This window comes from Amphibalanus amphitrite, unplaced genomic scaffold (assembly GCF_019059575.1).
Source record: "Amphibalanus amphitrite isolate SeventyFive unplaced genomic scaffold, NRLGWU_Aamphi_draft 000244F_arrow, whole genome shotgun sequence".
In the NCBI taxonomy this organism is placed as follows: Eukaryota; Metazoa; Arthropoda; class Thecostraca; order Balanomorpha; family Balanidae; genus Amphibalanus; species Amphibalanus amphitrite.
In genome coordinates, this window is record NW_024881739.1 from 533,404 (window position 1) to 546,119 (window position 12,716).

Genomic DNA, 12,716 nt, shown 5'->3' on the forward strand with positions numbered 1-12,716 from the left:
CCAATACTGTTCGAAAGCCGGAAGTTATATCTAAGATCATTTGGCTATTATGAGTAAAAGAAAAAGCCTCCTCAAATATTTTGCTTAGTTTTGATTTCGAAGGCTTTTGGTTGGTGAGTGCGCACGCCATCTGTCCAATCTGTCCACTGTAGAAATGACGTCATTAGAGTTCTCTAAGGTACCCTCGCAGGTGAGATTTTTATTAGATGCATCCTTGAACTAAGGGTCACATGTGTTTGTTGTGTGTATGCGCGCCGCGCGGGGCAGAGGTATACGTACCTATACCACCAATGCCGTCGTATGCGATTTATTCTTGGATTTATTCATAGAAATTAGAGAGTATGTTGTGCGCTCATATTGATGTGTTATCTTCTGTTTCAGTTACGTGCCTTGACATTGACATTCCAAGTTCCAACGCTCATTAGATCAGTTGAATGATTCTTTAGTCGAATGCCAGGCGATTGACAAATCAAAATTGAAATGGTCTTGAATTTCATACCTATCTAGAAATAAAGAGATTTATCAATTCATTCCCATGTTGGTCTGATTCATTGGTTCATTCATAAACTCGTTTGGTCACCTTACCTTACCTTACCTTACACTATCGGGAATTTTGAAAGGCAACTCGCCTGTAGGTCCCGCTCTCGTCGAGCTCGTGACTGGTGGTCATCTCTAGTCGTGAGTAGGAGTCAGGTACATCAGATTGGCCCAATGCTTGTCAAGTCTGGATTTGAAGGCATTGAGGGATGGGGCCTGGACAACTGGACAACTGCAGGGAGGGAGTTCCAGTCGTTGAGCGCTCGAATAGTGAATAGTTGTCTTCTGGCTCGTGACTTGGCATGTGGTTTGTACAGCTTCCAGGGATGGCCACGGTTGGACCTCATGGACGCAGGCTTGACAAACTTGTCCGAGTCGATATCGATCTTGTTATGCAGCAGCTGGTACATTCCAATCATGTCACCACGGCGTCTTCGGTGGAGCAGTGAAGGAAGCTTCAGGCATTTCAGTCTCTCAGTATATGGTTTGCTCCTGATGCTGGACACTAATCGAGTAGCGCGCCGCTGGACTCGCTCCACAAGCTTGATGTCTGCACGATTGAACGGGCCCCATATGAGGTTACCGTATTCAAGGTGGGGCCTGACAAATGCCTTGAACAAAATCGGCAGGGTGATCTCGTCCAGATTCGAGAATGACCTCCGGATCAGAGACAGAATCTGTGAAGCCTTTGATACAGCTGAGGAAGCCTGCCTCCTGAACTTCAGCTCGGGATCGATGATGACACCCAGATCTCTCTCAGCTGAGGTGGAGGCGAGGCAGACACCGTTCATAGAGTAGGAGTGACCAGAGTTCTTGGCCCCGACGTTCAAGGAAGCACACTTGCTCTGGTTGAACGCAAGCTGCCACTTCTTGGACCAGGTGGTGAGAGCATCAATGTCGAGCTGGAGCAGGGATGCATCACTGGGAGTATCAATGCTGCAGTACAACTTCGTGTCATCAGCAAAAATCTTGATGCAGGACCTCACCGCGTCGAGGATGTCGTTAATATATACAAGGAACAGAAGGGGCCCTAGTACAGAACCCTGTGGCACCCCGCTGGTGACAGGAGACCAGGTGGATTGACAACCTTGCACGACGACTCGTTGTTGCCGATTGGATAGAAATGACCTTATCCACTCAAGGAGGTGTCCAGTCACACCGTATGCTCTCAGTTTGACGAGTAGGCGTTCGTGAGGGACGGAATCGAAAGCTTTTCTGAAGTCCAGATATATGACGTCGACCGGGCTCCCGTCTTCAATCGCACGGCTCCAGTCATCCAAGACTTCCAGTAGCTGAGTCGTGCAGGATCGGTGTGGGCGAAAACCATGCTGGTGACGCGACAACAGTCCATTCGAGGTGAGATATGCCATCAATTGGTCCCTTATCAGCGACTCCATGACCTTGCACGTCACTGCAGCTAAGCTAATTGGACGATAGTTCTCTGGTCGTCTTCTGTCTCCTTTTTTGAAGATGGGCACAACTGTGGCAAGTGTCCAGTCGTGGGGAACACATCCTTCATCTAATGACTTGCGGTAGATGGAAGCGAGAGGAGCACTGATGGAGTTGGCCGACTCAGACAGAATTCTTGGGTGGATGTCGTCGGGGCCAGGAGAGCTCGTGGTCTTCAGGGATGCCAGCTTCTGTCGGACCATTTCTGGAGAGATGGACACATCGCTGATGTTGAGTGAGGTTTGCTGCCGGGCGAGTTCGGGAACTTCATGTTCCTCAGTAGTGAAGACACTGGAGAAGTAGTCATTCAAGATGTCGGCTTTTGCTGAGTCGTCACTGACTGACCTGCCTTCGGGGTCGAGAATATCTCCGATACCCGTCCTCACTTTCAGGCGTGAATTCGTGTACTGCCAGAAGGCCTTTGGATTGGTTTTGATCTTGGCCGCCAGTTGGAGCTCAAAGTTTCTTCGCAAGCTTCTGGTGAGGCTCCTGTTTGTCACTGTACTCGTGTTTGTACTCGCTTTGTTACACTGTACGGTAGCACAACAGCATAGCATAGCTTAAATAAGCAAAATACCTCAGGGAATAACAATTCAAATTACTTTTTTGATTTTTTATGTCGATTTTTCCCATTTCAAAATGAGTATTCTGGAGACCCAAGTACCTTTGATAAAACCTAAAACAAACTCGGATATAGTTTCAACTACAGATAAAGGCTGATAAGGCTAGTTGCTGTTATGCCTAGCATAAAGCTGCCTATGGGTTTTGCCCAACACATGAAAAAGACGTAATTGCTTATGTGACAGAAAGAGTGTCAGCCATTCTAACTGATATTTCATTACCTGTTTTTTTTGTGACTGGTGAGTGGTGAAACTTTTCCAGTGGCAACTTAGGAATAAAAATAGGTAACTAGTCTGGCTCAGCGATAGTAATTTTTTGCAGGTCACAACATGGAAAACCCACATCCTGAACAAGAGGCTGAAGATGTGTCTGCTGATTTCTTGCTGAAAAGGCTGGAGGAGATTCCTCTGGAGAATGTGAAGCTTCTTGGCACTACTCTGTAAGTGTTTCAGCTCTATACAACTGCTTCCTTATTGGGCAGTTTCATTATAGGTACATGCTGTTATCCTAGCTTTTTGCTCAAATTCCAAATGGTACCTACCTACCTACCTACCTACCTACCTACCTCCTACCTAGTACTTACCTACAAAAGACATTTTTGTTTTCATCTGTCTACCCTTTAGGTGGGATCAACTTACCCCAGGTCCTGCTACCTGACCTAAGTCTGTGACCTGAGCCCCAGCTCTGAGGCCTGACCTCTGACTGCCGCCCCTGCACCCAGGCAGCGGTGTCGGTCGACGCTGGCCGGCCGGCCGGGCTCCGGCCGTCTGCTCGGCCCCGAGACGCTGTGTCCCTCGTGCAGCACGCCCTGGTTGTGCGGTCAGTACCGCGCCGAGCTGCGGCCGCGGCCCGTCGCCACCAAACCGCTCCGGAGACTGCTGAACAAGCGTCGGGAGGGCCGGCCCATGGGTCTGCTGCAGACCAGGCTGCTGGACCGGTTCCTGGCGGCGCGGGACACGATCGTGAGTGACGGGGAGGGCTGGTGATGAGGCCCGGTGCGGGGCAGGTAGGGAAAGGCTGGAATTGCATGGAGCTGGTACTTATTGCTGGACGATACAAATGTACTTTTGTTCCGGGTACTGTTTACTACTTGCGCCGTGAACGACATGCGTGACAAAACTGCGGCGATTAGTGGATTCTAGAAAATGTTCGATAGAGTAAAGGAAACGTGCTCGCTTTTCATGGTTCTCGATCTCATTGACAGAATGATGCCTTTCCACTCAGCTGAACAGTTTGACGTTCTCTACCACAACTTTAAGTGATATACGCCAACCTGTTGGTTTACCGTGACATCTGAGATACCTGAGATACGTAGGGATCGTGGCTTAGCTGACCTTGACCTGTCCTCATCTTTCAACGCACTAGCGCGGCAACTCAGCCGTCTTCTGTTCTCTCCCCAGGTGATCGAGTGTAAACTCTGCGAGAAGGTCACAGAGGTACCAATCGTGTCCCGCTCCGGTCGTCAGAAGTCGAACCCGCTCGGAACTCCCGCTGGCGTCTCCGTACCGACCACCCCAGCGGCCACTCCGGTCAAAACTCCTGGCGTTACTCCCGGCACAACCCCGGCAACCAGCGGACGGCGACGGAGCAAGGCACGCGACCGAAACGCGGGTCTGGTGATACCAGAGTCTCTGAGGACCCCGAGTACGCCGGCTACTCCCTCCGCCCCCGCCGCCGCCGCCGCCGCCGCCTCCTCTGTGGCAGCTGGAGGGACGCCTGAGCTGGGACAGTCACCCGCCGTCCGAGCCCGACTTGGTCCCGGAGTGGGTGACTCGCCTGCCGCGGCCGGAGACGCGCCAGAAGTGGAGCCGGACGCTCCCATCCCACTCAAGAAAACCAAGCGACCGCTGACTGCTACGGTCGGTTCGGGTGGTGCGGGGAATGTGTCTGGTGGTGCAGCGCAGGCGACGATCCCTCTGAAAAAGGGTCGCTCGGGGCCTGTCCCTGCTCGCCCCGATCGCGCTTCAGGGAAGGGTAGGACTGGTAAGAGCGCGATATCTTCCCCGTCGACTCCGGCGGCGCCAGTGTCGTCCGCCGAGGCGAGGGAGAAGCAGAGACGGCTGCAGAAAATTCTAGCGCAGGCCGACTGTCGTTCATCAAACACAGGACTGATGGCGTTTTTGTCGGAACTCTGACGGTGGATGAGATGGGAGAAGGTTGAGCGATGTGTTGTGATAATATAATGTGGATGATCAGATCTGTTTATTTACGGGCTTTTAGAAATGTGCCTTCAGGAATGAAAAGTAGGTACTGGTGGTTGACAGGGTGACACGGTGGTACTGGTGGCACGGGAAGGTTAAATATGCGTTCACGGTGTAGTTCTCGCACTTCTATAATTGTATATGTGCTGGTAACGCAAAAAAAAAACACTCTAAACGATGCATCAATTAATCAGGATTCAGAAGTCTTCACAATCACGTTGCGTTGTATCACTCCCCTTAAACACGAGGTTGTGGTAAACATTGTGTTGCACTCGGAACCAGATTTGCGGCGTATAGGGGTATTAGTGGCGTCACCTATATGGGAATTTTTTTTTCAGATTCCGGTGCCTGCCGTACAGATGGCAGTACTTCCGTACGATTTAGTTTATAGGGCGCATGTGTGGGACCAAACAGCATGGCAGGTCAGTTGATGGCTGATTTGGGTCCACTGTCTTGTAGCGAATTAATATCCAATTCAGTGTGTGTGGCATGATGTCAAGCGTGTTAAGCATGAAGCCGGCGTTTTGAATTCCGCCTTTGTTGAAGCACTGCCGGTAAGGCATTCGTATGATTCCCAATTCAGGATAATATAATTAAACTTTACTTATGACCTTAACAAGACTGCCCGTGGGTATGTGGTGTTGCCCAAGGTGTTGCCTCTTTGCCACTGGTCATTTATTTTATCGAGCAATGTCGCAACTCGTGACTTGCATCAAAGCGGCGCAGTAGGTTCGTAGGTCACCGACAGATAACTGAGAGCAGTTTAAATTAATCAAGCTAAGCTATTGACCTTAACTATTGAACAAACTGATTCGAGGTGTTCGGTTGAAACAATAATGGTTTTATCATTTGAAGTACATATAATGTAAAACTTCCGAATCGTCCTACAAATGTCAACTCGTCATTGACCAGTGGTCCCTATTGAAAGTCGTATTTTTATTGCAATAAGCCAAGTCCAACGCGTAATTTATGTTTCTCTCATTTACTCGTGCCATCATCGAATGCATGCATGGGAGCTGCGTGAGCGTGACCATCTAAAAAAAAAAACAAAAAAACATTAGTCCTTAGAAGTAGAAATACGCTGAAGGTTAAGGCGACACGTGCAAAGAGCGTCCAATGCACGGCTTTCCGTCGCGTCTTATTCTAGAGTGCATTTTTAGAATTCAAATGCTATGTTGTCCGACATTCGCTGTTCGTCCGAGAGAGGGATGACTGGGCGTTTACGTCCCAGGCGGTTTCGTAGGCCTTCTTCTGTCATACGACAGTCCAGAGTCCTTGCTTTGTGAACAACAGCTCTCCCTTTGGGGAATTTCATCTCCCGACTCAAACAGTAGTGTTCTTTCAACCCATTCAAGACCTTGCATTTTGCATGTCCTCGTGAATATCAGTCAAGAGTGCGGCGCTTGTTTACGTCTTGAGTCGACGATTTACGCATCTTTTCAGGCTCGTGAAGCAGCTCTTTTCAGAGCGACCCGAATGGCTTCCGCCGCGATGTGTCACTGATAATGCTGACATCCAGGCGACGGCACATAAACACGGTTAATTAAAGGCCATCGCGCGATAGATCCTTCGAGCTCACGACGCATAGTACGGTTGGCCTTATAACCCGCAGCTGGGGAAGATGGAGAGGCCATCGCTTAACCCTGTAAAGCTACCACACTGCTTCATTCTATATGGACTAGTAATTAATGTGCATGGATCATCAGCCATCGCCATGCCGAAGTTTGTTGGTTATTGTGATAGTATAGTGCGTCTCATCATTTTTAAGCAATATGTCTAGGTAGCGTTTTTAAGCCCGGATTATCGAAGATAGGCTACACGGCTAAAAGATGCACCAGCGACCACCAGATAGATAAAATCATTTAGAAATTTTTCTGTCCCGCGGGCGTAATGTCCCCAATAGCCTTGATCTACCATCTTCAATTGCCGCCATAAGATGGCGCTAGTGTCGAGCGCCTCAAGGTAGACTGTACCGCAAGGCAGGAAGGCCTGATAGGCCGTACCACGGATCACATCACATTAGGTGATCACATTAGGTGATCCGTGGCCGGCCGTACCTACCGCAAGACATGGACGAAAAGTCATTCAGCGACATTTCTAACGCATGAGGCGCGGCTCGAGTGTGCATGAATCTTTCGTCATACGCTTAAGTTTTGTGCATTTTGGTAATGTTTATAGCTGTATAAAAAACTATTAAAAATGTTCGTAAGGATTTTCGCCGCTTGTACATCGAAACACGTTCATGCTCCATTCATGAAACTTGCCCCATGCTGGTCGTCGGGATAACATCCAGGGGCAGGGACTAAAGAAGCAGTCGAAGTTGAAGTCGCTCATGTAGACAGGCATTAATAAACCATCTGGAGACTCTCTGGCCTACAGAACTGTCATTTAGCTGTCTGACAGACATTATTTCCAATTGATTGTACTTAAGGATCGGTTCGTTTTTCATGCATCATTAACATGCATTTAAAATCACGAGAACTGAACTTTTACCAATCACATGATAAAAGTTCAAGCATAAATATGGCATTTTTATGGAACATACCGAGCGCAAAGGTCAGACAACATCCTACAATTACAGATTACTTCACAAAAATGCTCGTTTACCCATGGCTGATTTCGCAAGAAAACACGTCCTCGGCTTTTACGGAGAAGTTTCCACCGCCTGGCAAAGTTGGATGCCAGCTGCTGGGAAGTGACCTTCCTGGACGCATTTACATCATCGATTGCATATCTGAAGACCATGGAGGCGGATGCCTGTTGGAGACATCACGCCCTGGCCTCCTGAGTCCTGACACTCCCAAGTCCTGACAGACTTCCGGCTGACCCCACTCCTGACATCCCTTCGGCTGACTGACCCCAATCCTGACACCCCTGGGCTGTGACTGACCCCACTCCTGACACCCCTGAGCTGTGACTGACCGCACCCCTGACACACCCGGCCTCGAGACGACCTATGTATGAGCCATAACAGCGGGTTCCCCGATAGTGACCCTGAAACCCCCACCCCGAGTTCGGTCCGACAGCCGGACTCTGTCAAGGGGAGGGGAGAGAAGGTCATGGGTCACCACCGTCACAGCTCCTGTGACGGCCGTAGCCAGCTGACGATGATATATGAACAGTGCTACCTGCGCCGAGTGTAAAGTCATAGCCATCAGTAATGGAAATGTGTTGATTTGCGGTGCGTCAAGTAAATCAAGTTCAGCCTGCTGGTGGACTTTGAACGGACTGAAGTGCGTCTCTGCTGGCGTTTGAGATGGCTGCCCCAGCCAAAGGTAATGCTAATACCTACACGTGCCTACACATATAACCGGATGAGTCAAAGGTGAACTCATTCCCCAGTCCTCATTGTTATATAAGCTGCGCTGTTTTGTTCCTGTCCTGTGTGTGCTCAGAGCAACAGGCAAGCTTGGCGCCGGTCGCAGCAGAGATGCGCTCGCAGCTGAAATCCGCACGTGCTCGATGCAACCCGTATTGGATCAACGGGAGGTATCTCAATCCAGGGGCTTTGCCCAACTCTCCAGGAAACAGTTCCAGCGCTCAGAGAGCTTGGGAGTGACAAACTTTTCGACAAACGTCCCATTTGTCTTTCGTTGGTTCTCAGTTCCCACTAGCTCGCGATTGAAGACGAAGAGATGGTTGTTTAATTTTGTAAGATCGGTTGCGGTAGTTTTGTGGTGCCACTGATCAGATCATAAGATTTTATATTTTAGCCCACCTTGTATTTTAGCATTAAATTCTAACATTGGAATGACAGGGGTAGGTAGGAAGCATCCTCGCGTTGAGCTTCAGTCGCCGTCCACGTACGCGAAACAATCCGACACACGACCGGACTCTGATAGCTCTTACCCCGCAGGTGCCTGCTGTCTGCTGCTACTGCTGTCAGTGATGACGTCACCAGCGCACGCCGATATTCCGGACGGGCTGGGCCTGCGTCTGCTGGCCCAGCTCACACCCGACCTGTCACAGAACCAGGCGATATCGCCCTTTGTGATCTCCAGTCTTCTAACGCAGATGTGGCTGGCGGCGGCCGGACAAACTCGCAAAGAGGTGAGCGTGGTTCCTGCGGTTGGCAAAATGTGCAAGACTATGTAGTTTGAAGGAGTTCCAGAGACAGCATGATGAGAATTATAAAGGTGTTCCTATACTGTATACAATTACTATCGACCATATTAAAAGATGATTATGTTTCAATGATCCATGGGATTTAAAAGTATATAAGTTAAATCAATTGCATAGTTACAGACGGACTGTGAACTGCATTTAGCACCTGTTGTTTGATCTTACTCTGTAAAATGATTACTGAATGTCAAGTTCTGATGAATCATGAATCGAATCCATGTCACTTTTTTGTTCCATGACCGTGACCATATACGGCATACGAAAGTCACATCGCTGCTTCGTCAAAGGCGCTGCTTGTCCATTTAAAACACCTAAAGCAAGATGCGTTACTTCTGTTTTAGCACTTGCATTCATTGGTAAAGACAAATGAGAAAAGGCCGAGTCTGACAAGCAAATCACTGAATTGTTTATGTTATTGATTTACAGATAGCCAAAGCGCTTGGACTCAAAGGATCTAATAAGACGGCCATCGCCTACAACTTCTTACCGTCCTACCGTGACGCCATAGAGGACTTTTCCTCACAGACCAACGGCGCTGAGACGGGCGTCATGAACCAAATCTACGTCCGGAAGGGCGTGTCGGCCAGCAGCAGCTTCGCTCAGCTGGTCCGCATCATCTACAACTGCACCATCAGACAGTTCGCCTCCAGCTCCCAGGCCGCGGCCGAAATCAACGCCGAGGTCGCCCGGGTGACCTGGGGTCGGATCCAGCAGCTGGTGGACTCCACATCGCTGGAGGGGCTCAGCGTGGCGCTGGTCAGCGCGCTCTACTTCAAGGATCAGTGGCAGTGGGCCTTCAAAAGGCGGCCAGAGTTGAATTTCGTCACCGCCTCTGGCTTGAAGAAGGTGGCGATGATGGAAATGAGGAAAGAGTTGAGATATACGAGATTTGATACATTTGACGCTGTTGAAATCCCCTACAAAGACAACAGGCACTGTATGTTGTTATTGAGGCCACTTGGCAAAAACATGACGGCGGTCAGTGAGCTGAGGTCGAAACTCGATTCACTACAGCCTCGTGAAATCCTGGAGAGCATGTCGACCCGGGACACAGTAGTCACCATGCCTCCTCTCAAGCTGGAAACGACATACAGCCTACGAGGGGCACTGTCGCGGCTAGGCATCAGAAAACTCTTCACGGCTGGAGCTGAACTGCCCATGTTCAGTGGTATGGCGATAACGGCCAGTGATCTGTATCACAAGGTGTTTCTGGAAGTCAACGAAAAGGGGACCGAGGCTGCAGCAGCTGGGGCGGTGATTTTAGCAAGGTCGGCAAGTCGCGATCAACCCGTGCTTTTCTACCTGGATCGGCCTTTTTTCGCGATAGTTTTCAACAAAAGATATAATTTCAATGTGTTCTCTGCCTACGTGGCTTCACCGTAATAGGTAGTATCTACTATCGGGTTATTAGGACCGGCAGAAGTTGAAAGAAGTCCAGCCTTGATAAAAGACAATGAAGTGAGATAGAAATATTAACAGCAGTACTTGAATCTCATAACGACAATAAATTTCACATTACATACCTAACCTCTTGGATCACATCATACCATGCCATCATTATCAATGTTGTGTCAATGTCGTGCCACCACACTTCGCGAGTGTGCAGATCGCTCACCTTCACGTTATTCTTGAATACAAAAACTGGAGATGGTATTGGTGACAGATATCGACTGACCCCGACCGCGTAGCTGCATCAAACTATCCGAATCGTGACGATGACCTTTCATATTACTGGAGAAGAAAAAATGCAGTGTCGATATTTTGTTGACAGGTATGTCTAGAATCAACGATCAACGAGTTATATCGAGCATGTTTTGCTAAGCAACACATAAGCTGACGGGCATTTAGGCCGTTCAAGCCATGCGCAAAATGTTCGGGGTTTCTAAACATGTATACTATGGTGGTCCTTATTTTCGAAAATCGTATTTGGATACCTTGCGCCCCTTCAATCGGTGCCGTTTAACGAAAAAACATGTCTGCCAAAATGTCAGATCCCTACTTCATTATTTACTGGTAGCTCAACGTTCGTTCGTTCGTCAATGTTCACTCAATGTCCGTTTCGTCGATCAATGTTCGTTCCCTCTTCCTTAGGTGTAACGATTGTCTGCGTCGCGAACTTCTGGGTACATGGTGTCCCCCAGTGATGAACTCCTTGGCTCCAAGTTCCCAGAAGCGGCCGAAAACCTTCAATTAAGGGGAGGCACTGCCGACTTTTGGTCTCATTCTTTCCATGCAACGCTTATTGTATACCTACTTCTCTGCAGCCATCAGCCGAACTGACGTCCCCATTCCCTCGTTTGGTCACTGCTCCTCCACCGAACTGCAACGGTCGAGCGGCTAGTTACCATCCTGTTCACTCGGCGACTGTCGACGCGAATGGCGTCCTGTGATTGGCCGGCCGACGAGCACGCGCGGCAATCGGCGCTGATGACCGTCGACAGATCAGCGCGTCCAATCTGAGAGAGCCGAGCCGATGTCGGCGCGAATTAGACCGGCTGAGGGAAAACACGCACACAAACATCCAAACACTGACCTCGCCGGAGACACAAGCAGCATTGGGGCTCTTTTGTTTGCATTAGTCATTTTAATAGGTACCTATATTTAAAGAAATGATGTGAAGCTTTCCTTTACGTCAATCTCAATGATCAGCATAAAAGAAACGGAAAACTCTAATCATTTTAATAACGGATGTAGAACAAGAGAGATGGAACCCACTAGATATTTCACGAAGTGCAAACTACGAGCCCAACTTGGCCAGAAAATTACCAGTGTGCTATTCTCAGTTCAATTAAGAAGATTGACATGACCATTGTCAGGTTGTGCATTCTGGATGGACGCCTGAGCAGTGCAATTTGTGCCAGGAGAGCGACTGGCGGTCGCGGCTCTGTCGCTGAGAGCCGCAGCGAGATGTCCCTGTAGCGAGGTAAATAAGGAGAGAAGAAGAATAGAAAGAGCTGTATCTTCGCGGTCATCGACACCGGTGGCCCATTGTTGTTCGGCTGTTGTAGCAGAGAGAATAATTCGCTGCTGTAATGCTGTCGGTAGTAGAGCTGGTGATACAGGGGAACCTGAGAGTCGTTGAAGAGATCCTGAGATAGCTATAGAGAGGGATCCAGATGGTGATGAGATTCTGAGATAAATGAGATCCACCTGATATCCAGCTGAGGAAGATGTAAGTCCAGATCCACCTTGCATACAAATACATCTGATGGAAGATGCTTTTTAATTTAGAGGCTTGATGATTCTGTTCATTGTATAGACCATGATGCACGAGATGCTTCTTCACTGCTCGGATTAGGGATAGAGGGATCCGATCAGCTGGGTTTGCGGCACAGTTGGGCAGGTGAAGGACAGGGCATTCGAAGTCCCGATGACCACTGCCAACCTTATGGGTGGTAATTACATTGATTTATTGAATGTGATCATTCGTCCAGTCACCCATTCCTATATCACTGGCCTCCCCATTACGAAAATTGCCCACTTAATTCGTATTAGCGTCGCTATAGTTTAGTTGCCCTCGAGGGTTGCTAGCTCGACTGCCGTAACCGAATTCTACGCAATTCCTATCGGCCTTATTCTAAGATTCATCCTTCAACATTCTCACACCCTTGCTCGCGTTACATTCATTCATTCATGTATTCACCCAAATTTAATTCGTAGCCCTCGAAATTCCCTCCGATAGTGTTAGGCGTCGGATCAACAACGATCTCCCCGGCGAGATAAATGTCTCTTTCCGAAATCCATATGCATGCTCCGCTAACCGGCGACAAAGATACTTATCGCAGG

General features: G+C 48.9%; 2 protein-coding genes across 4 annotated transcripts; both read left to right on the forward strand.

Moving 5' to 3' along the window:
• The first annotated feature begins 244 nt into the window (after positions 1–244).
• LOC122386247 (leucine-rich repeat extensin-like protein 5) lies at positions 245–4,802 on the forward strand. Of its 3 annotated transcripts, none has more exons than XM_043375273.1 (4): positions 245–298; positions 2,929–3,046; positions 3,329–3,569; positions 4,008–4,802. In XM_043375273.1, the coding sequence occupies exons 2-4, from the start codon at positions 2,937–2,939 to the stop codon at positions 4,740–4,742; spliced, it is 1,086 nt and encodes a 361-aa protein (XP_043231208.1). In that variant the 5' UTR covers positions 245–298; positions 2,929–2,936; the 3' UTR covers positions 4,743–4,802. The 3 variants fall into 3 exon arrangements, with proteins under 3 accessions (XP_043231208.1, XP_043231209.1, XP_043231207.1); XM_043375274.1 differs by having other exon boundaries at positions 247–2,466; XM_043375272.1 differs by lacking the exon at positions 245–298 and adding an exon at positions 1,149–2,466 and having other exon boundaries at positions 2,910–3,046.
• Positions 4,803–7,821: 3,019 nt separating this feature from the next.
• Positions 7,822–10,581, forward strand: LOC122386250 (antichymotrypsin-2-like). The gene is made up of 3 exons (XM_043375283.1): positions 7,822–8,083; positions 8,665–8,858; positions 9,357–10,581. Exons 1-3 carry the CDS (start codon positions 8,065–8,067, stop codon positions 10,311–10,313), a joined length of 1,170 nt encoding a protein of 389 aa, XP_043231218.1. The 5' UTR covers positions 7,822–8,064; the 3' UTR covers positions 10,314–10,581.
• Positions 10,582–12,716: the final 2,135 nt, after the last annotated feature.